The sequence below is a fragment of the Grampus griseus genome (assembly GCF_964374135.1).
Source record: "Grampus griseus genome assembly, chromosome: 1".
Taxonomy (NCBI): domain Eukaryota; kingdom Metazoa; phylum Chordata; class Mammalia; order Artiodactyla; family Delphinidae; genus Grampus; species Grampus griseus.
This window is the reverse complement of record NC_139017.1, coordinates 38,394,752-38,410,529: the sequence shown is the minus strand read 5'-3', so window position 1 is coordinate 38,410,529 and position 15,778 is coordinate 38,394,752. Positions and strand designations below refer to the sequence as shown.

At 37.6% G+C, this 15,778-nt stretch overlaps 1 protein-coding gene across 1 annotated transcript; it reads left to right on the top strand.

The window, feature by feature from the left end:
* Positions 1–9,461: 9,461 nt before the first annotated feature.
* PTGS2 (prostaglandin-endoperoxide synthase 2) lies at positions 9,462–15,535 on the top strand (the record flags this gene model as incomplete). The annotated part of the gene is made up of 10 exons (XM_082676400.1): positions 9,462–9,513; positions 10,929–11,045; positions 11,160–11,303; positions 11,988–12,131; positions 12,557–12,738; positions 13,369–13,452; positions 13,564–13,810; positions 14,065–14,351; positions 14,832–14,979; positions 15,126–15,535. 10 exons carry the CDS (start codon positions 9,462–9,464, stop codon positions 15,533–15,535), a joined length of 1,815 nt encoding a protein of 604 aa, XP_082532526.1.
* Between the last annotated feature and the right edge of the window lie 243 nt (positions 15,536–15,778).

Genomic DNA, 15,778 nt, shown 5'->3' with positions numbered 1-15,778 from the left:
TTATCTCTTATATCTTCTCTTATATCTTTTATAGTTTTGCATTTTACATTTAGCTCTATTTTGAGTCAATTTTTGTGAAGAAAATTAGGTCTGTGTCTAGATTTTTTTTCTTGCACGTGGATGTTCACTTGTTCATGTCCAGTATCATTTGTTGAAAAGACTGCATTTCTCTATTTTTTCTATATTTCTCTATATTACTTTTGTTCCTTTCTCAAAGATCAGTTGATTCTATTTATGGGTTCTATTCTGGGCTCTCTATTCTGTCTTATTGAGCTATTTGTTCTTTTGCCATACTGCACTGTCTTAGTGATTGTAGTTATATACTGTCTTGAAGTCAGTAGTATCAGCCTTAAAATCTTGCTCTTCTTCAATATTTAGCTAAATAGCCTGGGTCTTTTCCATTTCATAATCTTTAGAATCAACTTGTCTATATCCACAAGATAACTTGCTGGGATTTTGATTGAGATTGCATTGAATCTATCAAGTTGGGAAGAATTGACACCTTGACAATAATGTCTTTCTATCAATGAACATGAATATTTCTCCAATTATTTAGTTCTTTGATTTTTTTTTCCCCCATCGGAGTTTTGTAGTTTTCTTTATATAGATTTTGTACATATTTTGTAGATCCTAGCTTGCATACTTGGAATAAATTCCACTTCATTACGGTGTATAATTTTTATACATTGTTGGACTTTGCTAATAATTTGTTGCAAATTTTTGCACCTATATTTATGAGAGATATTGGTTTGTAGTTTCCTTTTCTTGTAATGTCTTTGTGTGGTTTTGGTTCTTTTTTTTAACATCTTTATTGGAGTATAACTGCTTTACAATGGTGTGTTAGTTTCTGCTTTATAACAAAGTGAATCAGCTATACATATACATATATCCCCATATCTCCTCCCTCTAGGTGGACACAAAGCTGGTTTTTGTATTAGGGTAATGCTGACTTCATAGATTGAGTTAGGAAGTATTCCCTCTTCTTCTGTTTTGTGGAAGAGACTGTAGAGAATTAGTATAATTTCTTCTTTAAATGTTTGGTGGAAATTGGTAATGAATCCATCTGGGCCCAGTGCTTTCTGTTTTAGAAGGTTATTAATTATTAATTCAAATTCTTTAGTAGATATAGGTCTATTCTTATTTTCTAACTCTTCTTCCTTGAGTTTTGGTGAATGTGTCTTTCAAGAATTTGTTCATTTCATCTAGGTTATCAAATATGTGTTCAGTTATTATTTAGCCTTTAATTAGCCTTTTAATTTCCATGGGATCTATAGTAATGTGCGCTTTCTCATTTTTAATATTAGTAATTTGTGTCTTCTCTCTCTCTCTCTTTTTTTCTTAGCCTAGCTGGAAATTTTGATTTTATTGATCTTTTGAAATAAGCAGCTTTTGGCTCATTGACTTTCTCTACTGATTTCTTATTTTTGATTTCACTGATTTCTGCTTTAATACTTGTTATTTCATTTCTTCTGCTTGCTTTGGATTTTATTTTCTCTATTTTTTTCTTTCTCTTTTTGGTCTTGTTTCCTCAGGTGGAAACTTAGATTACTGATTTTAGATCTTTCTTCTTTTCTAATATATGCATTTAATGCTATAAACTTATCTTCAAGCACTGCTTTGGCTGAATCCCACAAATTTTTTTTTTTTTTTTTGTTACACGGGCCTCTCACTGTTGTGGCTTCTCCCATTGCGGAGCACAGGCTCCGGACACTCAGGCTCAGCGGCCATGGCTCACGGGCCCAGCTGCTCCGCGGCATGTGGGATCTTCCCGGGCCGGGGCAGGAACCCGCGCCCCCTGCATCGTCAGGCGGACTCTCAACCACTGCACCACCAGGGAAGCCCTCCACAAATTTTAAGTTGTGTTTTTATTTTCACTTGGTTCAAAAAATTTAAATGTCCCTTGTTATTTCTAATTTGACCCATGTGTTATTTAGAAGTGTGTTGGGTAATCTCCAAATATTTTGGGATTTTCCAGTTATCTTTCTGGTTATTGATTTCTAGTTTAATTCCACTGTGGGCTGATACATTGTATGATTTTTATTGTTCTAAATTTGTTAAGGTGGTTTTTTTTTTATGGCACAGAAGGTGGTCTATTTTTGTGTATTTTCCATGTAACCTTGAGAAGAATGTGTATTCTGTTGTTGTTGGATAAAGTAGTCTACAGATGTCAATTATATCCAGTTGACTGATGGTGCTGTTGAGTTCAGCTATGTTCTTACTGATTTTCTGCTTGCTAGATCTGTCCATTTTTGATAGAGAAGTGTTGAAGTCTCCAACTATTATAGTGGCTTCATCTATCTCTCCTTACAGTTCTATTTCTATCAGTTTTTGCCTCATGTATTTTGATGCTGTGTTGTTAGGCACATACACATTAAGGATTGTTATGTCTTCTCAGAGAATTGACCCCTTTACACTATGTAATGTACCTCTTTGTCCATGGTAAGTTTCCTTGCTCTGAAGTCTGTTCCATCTGAAATTAATATAGCTACTACTGCTTTCTTTTAATTAGAGTTAGCATGGTATATCTTTCTCCATCCTTTTACTTTATATATGTCTTTATAGTTAAGGTGGGTTTCTTGTAGAAACCATATAGGTGGGTCTTCTTTTTTAATCCACTCTGATAATCTCTGTCTTTTAATTGGTATATTTGTACCATTGTAGTTTAAAGTGATTACTGATATAGCTGGATTAATATCTACCATATTTTTTATTGTTTTCTACTTGTTGCCCTTGTACTCTGTTCCTATTTTTGTCTTCCATTCTTTTTTTTCTGCTAATTGTGGTTTTCATTGAGGATTTTATATGATTCTATTTTCTCTTCCTCCTTAACATATCAATTATACATAACACAATTTTTATAGTGGTTGCCATATACATTTACAACTAATCCAACTCCATTTTCAAATAACATTATACCACTTCATGGATAGTGAAAGTGCTTCATGACAAAATATTCCTAATTCCTCCCTCTCATCCTTTGTATCATTGCTGTAATTTACCTCCTACACATAAGCTATCATCCTCAAATACACCTTTGCCATTATTATTTTGAACAAACTGTAACCTGTTAGATTAATTAAAAATAATAAGAATAAAAGTTTTTATTTCACCTTCACTTATTCTTTGCTAATGCTCTTTGTTCTTCTGTAGATCTGAGATTCTGACTTATGTCATTTTCCTTCTCACTGAAGAACTTCTTGCAAGGCAGATCTAGTGGCCATAAATTCCCTCAAATTTCGTTTGTCTGAGAAAATTTGTTCCTTCACTTTTGAAGGATAATTTCCTAGGTTGATGATTTTAATTTTTCTTTTTTGGTTTCAAAACTTTAAATATTTTATTTCATTCTCTTCCTGCTTGCATGGTTTCTGAGGAGAAGTAGGATGTAATTCTTATCCTTGCTCCTCTATATATAGTAAAGTATTTTTTTTCTCTAACTTCTTTCAAGATTTTTTCCTTTATATTTTATTTTCTGCAGTTTTCCTATGATATGCCTAGATATGGTTTCATTGGCACATTCCTACTTGATGTTCTCTGAGCTTCCTGGATATGTGGTTTGGTGCCTGACATTAACTTAGGGAAATTCTCAGTCAGTACTGTTTCTGTTTCTCTTTCTTCTCCTACTCTATTCCCATTATACCTATGTGAGACCTTTTGCAGTTCTTCAACAGTTCTTGATTATTTTTTATGTTTTTTACAGTATTTTTTCTCTTTGTATACTTTTCCTTTTCAGTTTTGGAAGTTTCTACTGACATATCCTCAAGCTCAGAGATTCTTTCCTCAAACATGTCCAGTCGACTTAGAAGCTCATCAAAGGCGTTCTTCATTCCTGTTATAATGTTATTGATCTCTAGCATTTCTTCTTTATTTTTTCTTAGAATTTCCATCTCTCTGCTTATATTACCCATCTGTTCTTGCATATTAACTACTCTTCTATTGGCACTCATGATCTGATTATTTCCAATATCTCTGCCATATCCCTGAGTCTGGTTCAGATGCTTGCTCTGTCTTTTCAAACTGTTCTTTTGCCTTTCAGCATGACTTGTCATTTTGGGCAAGGTGTACTGGGTGAAAAGAACTCTGGTAAATAGGCCTTCAGTAATGTGGTAGGGAGGTGTGGGGGAGGGGAAGTCTTCTAGAGTCCTGTGATCAGTTCTCAGTCTTTTAGTGAGTCTGTGCCTCTGAGCTGTGAATGTCACAAGTGCTAAGTGGGACATGGCTAGAGGGTGATGGAGTTGAGTATATCCTTTCCCCTAGGTCATTTAGGCTCTGATAAAATTCCCATAGTTTAGGCTCTGGTAAAATAGTTTCTTTTGAGTGCAGGCCTAATTAAAAAGAACATAATGCTCTGGCATGTTTCAAAATGGTTACTTCCCCCCCCCATCCCCCAAGGGGATTTATTTTTTTCCTGATATTGACTGTGGGAACCTGGTAGAGTTTCAGGAAGTAAAACTCACAAAAATGAATGGACCCCCTGGAATTTTTAACTCTCAGATTTATGCAAGTTGAGCATCCAGCAATTCCTCAATTACACTTCGGCATTTCCTACATAGGCACTGGTATCTATGGAGGTTTCTGCCTGTGGGTTTCTGTTCTGGTAAATTGTGCTTCTCTGTATGGCCAGTCTCTCCAATTTTGAGGGCAGAGTTTTATCCTGTCACCTCACTTCTTTGAGGGATCTAAGAAGAGCATGGAGTTTTCAGTTTGTTCAGATTTTTATTTGTTAGGATAGAGAGGCAACTTCCAAGCTCCTTACAAGCTGGGTCAGAAACTGGACATGCTAAACCTGATATTTAATTGGTGAGTGTGCTCTCATCACGCTGGCCCTAGCACACCCTGCTCACACTCTCTTGCACTTCCTTATCCCCTTTTGGGATTCCTAGCTCCGACACAAAGACCATGTTCCAACTACCTTGGCTCACCTTAGTAGTTATGATATACAACCATGAAAAGTGAATTAAAAGAAAAATCTATCAGGGAACTGAGTAGAGAAAAAGAAGATAATTTTTTTTTTTTATAAAACTCAGAAGTAGATATTATTTGGTATTTCTTCATTGGTTTATTTTAACAAGGATTATTTTTAATTAAAAAAATGTTTATCCTTGTCAACTGAAAAATCAAAAGCACAACCTAAAAGTTGAGAATTATGTATTATTCGGTGGACTTAAGCCCAGGACACAAAGGTAAGAGAGGAGCCAGGATAAACAGGAGTTTTTGCAAAAGACAAACAAACAAAAAAAACCCAAACCAAAACAAAAAAAACCCCCAAAACCCAGGTAGTGGAACGTCAAAAGATTCCTGCTAACTGAAGAAAACCAGGCATCTCAAGTTAATGAATTTAGTGCTTTCCACACATGGGAAGATGCAAGAGTCTGGTTTATTGAAATTATTCCTTTGATAGGGCCACTATCTTATTTTTCTGCACCCTGAATCCCCTCAGGGTACACAGTCAGTGCAGTGGAAGCCTGTTTATCTCCATCCTGAATTCCCCTCGGGGTGCACTGTCCTGCACCATGGGGGAGGGGAGTGGGTCAGTGGCTGAGGGTTTTACATCCTTTGTTTACTGAAATGATAGGTGACATTCTTTGTCCACATGCTCTTGTTTTTAGCTTTGAAAGTGTAGCCAGGAATGGGTATATAGCAAGGATTTACTAAAAGACTAAAGTAAGGGTCTTTTATGGGTATTTTTTCTGCCCTTCAGGAAACAGACATACTCTGTGGCATAACCTTGCTAAAATGTCTCTTAAGGCAAGATGCAAGATAGCAAAGCTCTTTTTCTAGCCAGCCTGTCATGAATAAAAAAGACAAGTGGGACTTCCCTGGTGGCGCAGTGGTTAAGAACCTGCCTGCCAATGCAGGGGACATGGTTTTGAGCCCTGGTCCAGGAAGATCCCACATGCTGCATAGCAACTAAGCCCGTGCGCCACAACTACTGAGTCTGCGAGCCAAAACTACTAATCCTGCGTGCCACAGCTACTGAAGCCTGTGCACCTAGAGCCCGTGCTCCACAACAAGAGAAGCCACTGCAATGAGAAGCCCACATACCACAACGAAGAGAAGCTCCCATTCGCTGCAACTAAAGAAAAGCCCACGCGCAGCAATGAAGACCCAACACAGCCAAAAATAAATTAAAAAAAAAAAAAAAGACAAGGGGCAATCGCCACTCCCTCTGAGTGAATCACTAAATCAGCCAAAGGAGAAGGGAGGGAAATAGAAAGAAGCTCCATGACTAAGACAGTGGATATGAGCAACCTTCCACGTCTGAATGGTAGAATCCTGCTCAAAGCAGTAAGATATATCTCCCTTGAAAATGTTAGCCCATTTAGAATCTTGGGTATTAATAGCCTTTATCATTCATTTTCTTTTAGCTCATATGAATGGCTTATCACTTCAATTAACACATATTTCATTCCTTTTTAGAATATTCATGAAAGTTAAATTTCAAATGAACACTGCATATGTGGACTTTTAAGAACATTATAACATCACTCACAAAATCTACTTAGTGATCTTCACAGCAATCAGAGAGAAAAAGAAGTTGATAAAAAATGAAGCAGCAGAAGGGGGCAGTAAAACTCAACAGAATGCTCTGGAAGATTTTTAATATGCTTTCTTATTTTCGCTTTATACAGAGAATTTCCCAACAAATTTCAGAGACTTATAAAAGAAATTTTATATAACAGATACATATATTTGTCTAAAATGTACACAGAAACACTAAATATATACCCAAATGAGAGTTAAAATTTTTACATAATCATAACCTTATTTTTTATGGTGTGACATACAGCATAATAATCATAGTACTTTTCTACATAAGACAGGTTTAGCCACTTTGATTTGGTTTGGGACATTTAATATTCCCCCATGACCAGCATCCCCAAATATACTTTCCATTTTATTTTATTGTCTCAGACTTGTCAAAATTAATAAATCACTATTGTTTTTCCTGAAGCCCATAATTGGACTTCCTTTCTAAACTGCACCCATCCTTAAAATGTCATTTTTTCCTTGAACTATTTTCTGACTGCATAGGTACATGTAACTCTCTCTATTGTGCTATAGAAGTTACAGATTAAACCAAGTACTTTAACCAAAGAGATGTTTTTTAATTGAATTTCCACTAGGAAATGGAGTTCAATTTCTTTAAGTTCCAAGTAGTCTAAATGTGATTATTCTCTACACTGTTTTGTTCTTACCTTTGAATTCAGCCTCTCTGCAAACAGAACACACTTATATACACAGTAGGTATATATACTTATATACATAGTATATATATACTTATATATACTTATATACATAAGCTTTACTTATGTATACTTATATACATAAGCTCTGATGAGGACAATGATGATGACTTCAAAATGAATTCAGGATTACAATATAAAATTTTAGTATACTTAAGAATTCAGGGCTTTCCTGGTGGCGCAGTGGTTGAGAGTCCGCCTGCCGATGCAGGGGGACACGGATTCGTGCCCCGGTCCGGGAAGATCCCACATGTCGCGGAGTGGCTGGTGCCGTGAGCCATGGCCGCTGAGCCTGCGCATCCGGAGCCTGTGCTCTGCAACGGGAGAGGCCACAACGGTGAGAGGCCCGCGTACCACAAAAAAACAAAAAAAAAAAAACCAAAAAAAACAAACAAAAAAAAGAATTCAGAGTATGAATTCTTCCTTCGCATCTAACCAAGCTCGAATTAGTAGTCTTAAATATCAACTTAAAATTTGAGTAGATACATCCTACTCACTTAAAATGAAACAGAAAATTGGAATTATTAAAAGAAATTATTTTAAATCTATGCTCTTAGTTGAAATTTCATGTAAGACTCAGTACAATAAATGAGAGTGTCACAAATGGAATGATTAACTATGTCTAGAGGAGAAAAGCTTCCTGCGTGAGGTGGAATTTTAGTCATTTGTGTCTCATGTAGAATCAGATGTGTACATTAAGCAAAATACTTTTTTAAAAAATCCAGTGTCTTTTTTTAAAGGCTCTACAACGCTGCTACTTTTTTTTTCTTTTCTTAGCATTTTACCCTCACACACCCTCCCAACCACTACCAAAAGATAGATGTTAAACAAAAGCAAAGGATGATGAAATTCAAAATTGTCAAAATCACCCTTCTTTTACATCCATTCCATCCAAATTCTTCATCAAATTACCTTCCAAAATGAGAATAGAAAATTGGCCCTAATAAGCCCAGACAATTGAAAAGTAAACGTAATGTATTTTAATCCTTTGTCACAACTCATTATCCTGGAAAAGTAGGCAGAAAAGACAAAAAAGCAAACTTTAAAAATCTACTTCCTTCTATTTGTATCTCCTGTGAAGGGCTGGCGACCCAAACACTGGAAACCAAGCGGCAGAGAAAGAAATGCATTAAAGCAGAAGTTTTGGACGTTTAGCATCGCTGCAGATCCTGGTCACCTCCGCTTCCCTGGTTCATTCGAGAGGAAAGTTTATAGCGGTGACCCTTCGATCCCAGATTGACGATTTACAAGATAAGAACTCAGGATCGGTATTGAGGAGAGGAATTTACCTTTATTTCCCCTCTCCAAGAAGCAACGTCGGGGTGGTGGCGTGGAGAACAGCATTTATGTTAAAAACAACTCAGCTATAAAGAGAAGCTACAGATACGTACGCTGACTGTAACTATCACGTTTCATTAGGTCAAGCAAAAATCTAAAAAAAATTAAAATGTATGTATGTGTGTGCTGAACCTACACGAGGCTGAGTGGTCACTGAAATCATGACACGTCTGAAATACACGACATGAGTAAAACATGTCAGCCTTTCTTGGACCCACTCTCCCCAGTCTGTCCAGACTGTGTCTTCTTCGGCCCCCCAAAGCCTAGGGACCAGACCAGGGGGCGGGGGCGCGCAAGGGGATTCCCTGCGCTCCGGAACCTCCAGGCTCCTCTGATTCCGGGAAAGGAAGACCAGGGGGCCGCCCTTCCCCCGCAAGAAGATCTGCCTCGGCACCGGGTCTTGGAAGCCTGGGTCAAAGACCCGAAAGAAGGAAAGGAATCTGGCGCGAAGCCCGGCGCCGAGGGCGGAGAAACCCAGGGAGGGGCTCAGGAAGATCGAAGTGGGGAGGGGGCGATCCGCTTTGCACCCACCTTGGGGAAGCCGAGCGCAACCTCCCAGGTTTCCGATTTTCCAGTTTCCGTGGGTAAAAAAAATCCTACCCCGACCCGGGCGGTTCTTACGCAATTATTTAAGTGGAGAGAGGGAGGAAAAGTTTTGGAGGGGGAGAAGGAAAGGCGGAAAGAAACAGTCATGCCGTCACGTGGGCTGTTTTCACGCATAAAAGGAAGGTCCTCTCCGTTAGCTTCCAGTTGTCAAACGACTCGCAGCCACCGTCAGAGGACGCTCAGGAACTCCGCACCGCGCCTTCCTCCAACTGGACAGGCGGGACTCACACAACGCAACGCCTCTGCCGGTCCCGCGCCCCTCCCGCAGCCGAGATGCTTGCCCGCGCGCTGCTGCTCTGCGCCGCCCTGGCGCTCTGTGGTGCAGGTGAGTGAGTGAGTACCTGGGCGCCCGGCACCTGGGACTCCGCGGCTCCGTACACCCGGGTCGAGTTTCCGCTCTGACCTCTCCAGGGAACTCTAGGTATTCTGAATACCCTCGGAAGACAGAGGCTGTATGGCTTTGTAAAGAGGCTGGACCACTCGAGTCCAAATAAACTGGACGGACAGCTCAGCTTTGCCATCAGCTCTGATCATCATGGGTCACTTATTTAACCCGTCCGAGTCTCACTTTTCTCATCTGCTAAATAGGAATCGTGATACTAATTTGCAGGTTGTCATAAGACAGAATCTGATCAATATATGCGAGATGTTTTGTTTTTAATAGTACCTACTGTTATTGAATGGAAATAATTGTCTTAAATACCCTAGTTAGTGCTTTCCTGCCCCAGGGAAGTCCAGATTGTTTTTTCAGGTGAGCAAAATGTTTAAAAATGAAGCTGTTTTTACTTTGAAATTTTCTCTACTTTTTTTTTTTGGCCGCACTGCGCAGCTTGCGGGATCTTAAGTTTCTTGACCAGGGATGGAACCCAGGCCCTCAGCAGTGAGAGCAGTCTTAACCATTGGATGGCCTGGGAATTCCCTGTTTTGTTTTTGTTTAATGTAAATTAAGTCATGCCACTTTAATACTGTAAGCCATTCAATGATTTCCCTTGACACATGGAATAAAACCCGAATTCCCATAAGACCCACATGATCTGCCTTTGCCTTTTCTGAACTCACCTTCCACCTCTCCTCCTAGCTTTGCTTCTGCCACACTCTCTCAAACACGCCTCAGGGCCTTTTCACTAGTTTTCCTCTCAACTTGGAATGTTCTTCGTCCAGATCTTTCAACAGCTTTGAGTTCTGACAAAAACAAAAAGAAAACAACAAAAAAAACCCTTAAATTTTGATTAATGTACTAGATCAATTCACTTTAATTTTGGAAGTTCTACTTCTTTGAGCCTCTTAAAAAGGCTAATTTGAACATCTAAAAAGTTACAAAGAAAAGCTTAACAACATTCCACCAATATGTCTGGTGGAATATTCTGTTACCTTTATTTAGAATAGGAAGTTGGTATTTCTACATTATAACCATTCTGTGAGGCAAGCCAAAAAAAAATTGTTTTCCCATGACTACCTGTATATTTCTTGAACTTTTTTATCATAAAGTTGAATCATAGTAAGTAAAACAATTAAATGTTTAAGTCAAGATTAAGACACTGAAGAATGATTTATTCAGTCTTTACTTTCTTTTTTTTAAATTCGGGTATAGTTGTTTTACAATGTTGTGTTAATTTTTACTGTACAGTGAAGTGGAGTTCCCTGTGCAATACAGCAGGTTCTTATTAGTTATCTATTTTATACATATTATGTCATATATATGACATATATATTAATCTCATTGTCTTTACTTTATTGTAGCAAATCCTTGCTGTTCCAGTCCATGCCAGAATCGAGGTGTATGTATGAGCGTAGGATTTGACCAGTATAAATGTGACTGTACCCGAACAGGATTCTATGGTGAAAACTGTACCACACGTAAGTTTGTTTTTGGGTGCCCTCATTTGGAATGGGGATATATACAGTTATCATTTTACAGAATTGTGTCTTATAATGAGGTCCCATTAATTTCTCTTTTTTTTCTCATTGCAGCTGAATTTCTGACAAGAATAAAATTATTCCTGAAACCCACTCCAAACACAGTGCACTACATACTTACGCACTTCAAGGGAGTCTGGAACATTGTCAATAACATTCCCTTCCTGCAGAATATGATTATGAGATATGTGTTGATATGTAAGTACAAATCACTTTCTAGGGCTTTCAGCGGCCTCAAAGAAAAATGTACTTTATAAAACTTTAGATTTTTAAACTTAATCCAAAACATTTAAATATACCATTTTAGTTTACCTTCTGTCTTAATGGCCAAAAATATTGACATCTGAATCCCTTCAAGTTTATAAAGTTCTGTCTCACAGTCAGAATTCTACTTAAAATCCTGCATACCTGCATACCTCTTCTAACCTTCACTGTTCTCGACAGTTTGTGAAGGAAGTGTGGTCTAGTTGTTTATTGAATGCCCATGGGCCACAGAATTGCACCCATTAAAATAAATGGATAATTTGGATTGGGTCAGCAAGAAAATACCTTTATTACTAAAGTGAGTGTCAAGCCCAGACATTCCTCATAGGCCTCTTCAGCAGTAAGTGGATGGTTATTTGAAAAATCAAGATGGCTGGACCATACTGTCTTCTGTAAAGTATATATACGTTATCAAAGATGCATGTTAATGAATCATTGTTTCCTCTTTTTTGAGTACCAGTGGCCGTTGGCTTTAAAGTATAACTGTTTTAAAATAGAGTATCTTTGTTGGAATTAAATTCACTCTAGTGCCACTTTGCATATTTTACAATAAAAATGAACATTGATTTGCCTTGCATATGGGAGCAAATAACGTTTTTTTTTCCCGTCAAATTTCAGCGAGATCACATCTGATTGACAGCCCGCCAACTTATAATGTGCACTACGGCTATAAAAGCTGGGAAGCCTTTTCTAACCTGTCCTATTACACCAGAGTTCTTCCTCCTGTGCCTGATGACTGCCCAACACCCATGGGTGTCAAAGGTGAGTGAGAGGAAGCAGTTAGAGATGTATTAACTGTAACTGGGATTGGATTGCTACCTAGAAAATTTGACCATAAACTATGATTTATTTGTTAATAAAGCCATTTTTTCCTTATGGATATCTCTGGAGATTTTTTGAAAGTGTGAGTCCATGTAAACTACTCCATGAAAGTGAATGGGCATTTTGGTATAATGTCATGATGTTTTCAAATTCTATCATTAAAACTGAATTAATATTAAACAAAATAGATTAAAATATTCAATAAGAAGTTGTTCCCCTGTATTTTAGAACTTCCATTTATATTATGATCCTGTTCAAAGTTGTACTTCTCCTATAAGTGAAAAAGACCCTGGTTAATTGACAGTCACTCTCTGCTTCCTTGAATATATAGATGGATTCTTATCTTAGGCTTTCTCATTTTTCAGGGAGGAAAGAGCTTCCTGATTCAAAAGAAGTTGTGGAAAAAGTACTTCTAAGAAGAAAGTTCATCCCTGATCCCCAGGGCACAAATATGATGTTTGCATTCTTTGCCCAGCACTTCACCCATCAATTTTTCAAGACAGATCATAAGCGAGGACCAGCTTTCACCACGGGACAGAGCCATGGGGTAAGACAGAGTTAAATCAAAATTAGTAGCAAATCATAGTTCTATCTATAAAAACCTTAAATGGAGTTTCCATTTTAATTCACTGGTTTGGTAAAAATACAAAAACACACACACAGACACACATACTTACATACATATATACAGATTATTATTTGTAGTTTGGCTCTTATATTTTTAGTTTAAAATATTGGCACTGCAAAAGGTTGTCTTCAAAAACATTTGTACCCTGATTATGCTGCCTTAAATATTATAAGGTGAGATTTTTGCAGCATTATTATCTCTTGGATTTCAGTGACATAGCTTCAAGTTATTGATAAGAATTTTATAACAAACATTTTCTGCTGCTTTTTAAAAGAAGTACCATATAGTTATAGTGAAACTTATGATATAAGCTCCATATGAGACACTAATAGGTGACATATTTAGGAGACATATTTAGGTTTGTAGGTTTTATAGCTTCAGTGGATAAACAAGTTAATTTATTATTTTGTGGCTGTGAAAAATGTGTTACTGAAAAATTTTAATTAAAGCAAACTAAATCATCAAGTTATTTAGTGATAAATACATCATAGACACTTTACATAAGAATAAACAACAGCAACAAATTAAAAATTTTCCATAATCTTCTAGGTGGACTTAAATCATGTTTATGGTGAATCTTTGGAGAGACAGCATAAACTGCGCCTTTTCAAGGATGGAAAAATGAAATATCAGGTTTGTTCCATTTAAATATTAAGAATTAGTTATGACTCACTACCCACCTATGTTCAAAATCTCTAATGATTAAAATTTGTTTCTTACCTCTTTTGTTACTGTTTTTTTTAGATAATTGGTGGTGAAATGTATCCTCCCACAGTCAAAGATACTCAGGTCGAGATGATCTACCCCCCTCATGTTCCTGAACACCTGCGGTTTGCTGTGGGGCAGGAAGTCTTTGGTCTGGTGCCCGGTCTGATGATGTATGCCACAATTTGGCTGCGGGAACACAACAGAGTGTGTGATGTTCTTAAACATGAGCATCCAGAATGGGACGATGAACAGTTGTTCCAGACGAGTAGGCTAATACTGATAGGTAAGCAAGAAGGGCAAATCATTTAAATACAACCCTCTTCCCCAGAGAAAACTAACTTGGCTAGGTTTTCAGTAATTCTGGGGGAATGTAGTACGTGTAACATCACCTGCTCCATAGTCATTCAATTCCTGAGCTTTTGATGGTAAAAAAGAAAATATAAAAGTGAAGGAATGGCAAATTAACAATTGCATTTTGGCTTCTTGAACGTTGGTGAGAAGAAATTCATGTTCTAAATGTTTCTTTTGTGCCAATAGGAGAAACTATTAAGATTGTGATTGAAGACTATGTACAGCACCTGAGTGGCTATCACTTCAAACTGAAGTTTGACCCAGAGCTGCTTTTTAACCAACAATTCCAGTACCAAAACCGTATTGCTGCTGAGTTTAACACACTCTACCACTGGCATCCCCTTCTGCCTGACACCTTTCAGATTGATGGCCAGGACTACAAGTATCAGCAATTTGTCTATAACAACTCCCTCTTACTGGAACACGGCCTCACTCAGTTTGTTGAATCATTCACCAGGCAAATTGCTGGCAGGGTAAGCATTATTATTGAAAAACAAAACAAACAAAGGACTTGTCAGTAACTAGAATTTCTGCTGCAGAAATGATTTTTCTTAAACTTACTAAAAGAGTAATTATTTGCTAGTAATATTCTTTCCTTGAAATAAGAAGCCTAACATATAATCTCGATTATAATATAATGTTACCATTATAATCTAGATCATAGAAATATTCTATAAATATTCCAAACTTACAGTTTAGGTCTCAGCTGGGAGCTGGGGCATCAGTCTTATGTACTTGGTACCCAAGGGATGCTTTTAAAATAGAAATCCGGGAATTCCTTGGTGGTCCAGTGGTTAGGACTTCACACTCTCACTGCCGAGGGCCCAGGTTCAATCTCTGGTCAGGGAACTAAAATCCTACAAGCTGTGCAGCACGGCCAAAAAAAGAAAAAAAAAAGTCTTAAATATGCCTAAAACTCAATTGTGTTCTACAATGTAATTCATTTTCAACAGGTTGCTGGTGGTAGGAATCTTCCAGTTGCAGTAGAGAAAGTATCAAAGGCTTCAATTGACCACAGCAGAGAGATGAAATACCAGTCTTTTAATGAGTACCGCAAGCGCTTTCTGCTGAAGCCTTATAAATCATTTGAAGAACTTACAGGTGAGAAACAGTTTCTAAACTTCTTCAAAGAGTCAAGGGGCAGATGAAAACAGCAGAAGTTGAAAGGAAATTGAGCAAAGGGTAAGACTTTTTTTATTTTGTAAAAGTTTTACATTGTTGTATCTCTGTCCTTGTCACCTTCACAGGAGAGAAGGAAATGGCTGCGGAGTTAGAAGCGCTCTATGGTGACATTGATGCCATGGAGCTGTATCCTGCTCTGCTGGTAGAAAAGCCTCGACCAGACGCCATCTTTGGGGAGACCATGGTAGAAGTTGGAGCACCATTCTCCTTGAAAGGACTTATGGGTAATCCTATATGTTCTCCTGAGTACTGGAAGCCTAGCACTTTTGGTGGAGAAGTAGGTTTTAAAATCATCAAGACTGCCTCAATTCAGTCTCTCATCTGCAATAACGTGAAAGGCTGTCCTTTTACCTCATTCAGCGTTCAAGACCCACAGCTCACCAAAACAGTCACCATTAATGCAAGCTCTTCCCACTCTGGACTAGATGATATCAACCCCACAGTACTACTAAAAGAACGTTCAACTGAACTGTAGAAGCTGATTGATCATATTTATTTATTTATATGAACTATTTCTTTTAACTTAATTATTTAATATTTATGTTAAACTCCTTGTGTTACTTAACATCTCTGTTAAGGAGAAAGGGGTCATACTTGTGAAGATTTTCATGTTGATTTTAAAGATGTCTTCAAGTTAAAGGGGGAAAACAGTTTTCATCCTTTTGTACAATCCAATGAGAAATGAGTGTGACATCTTTTTACTTGAATTTCAACTTAT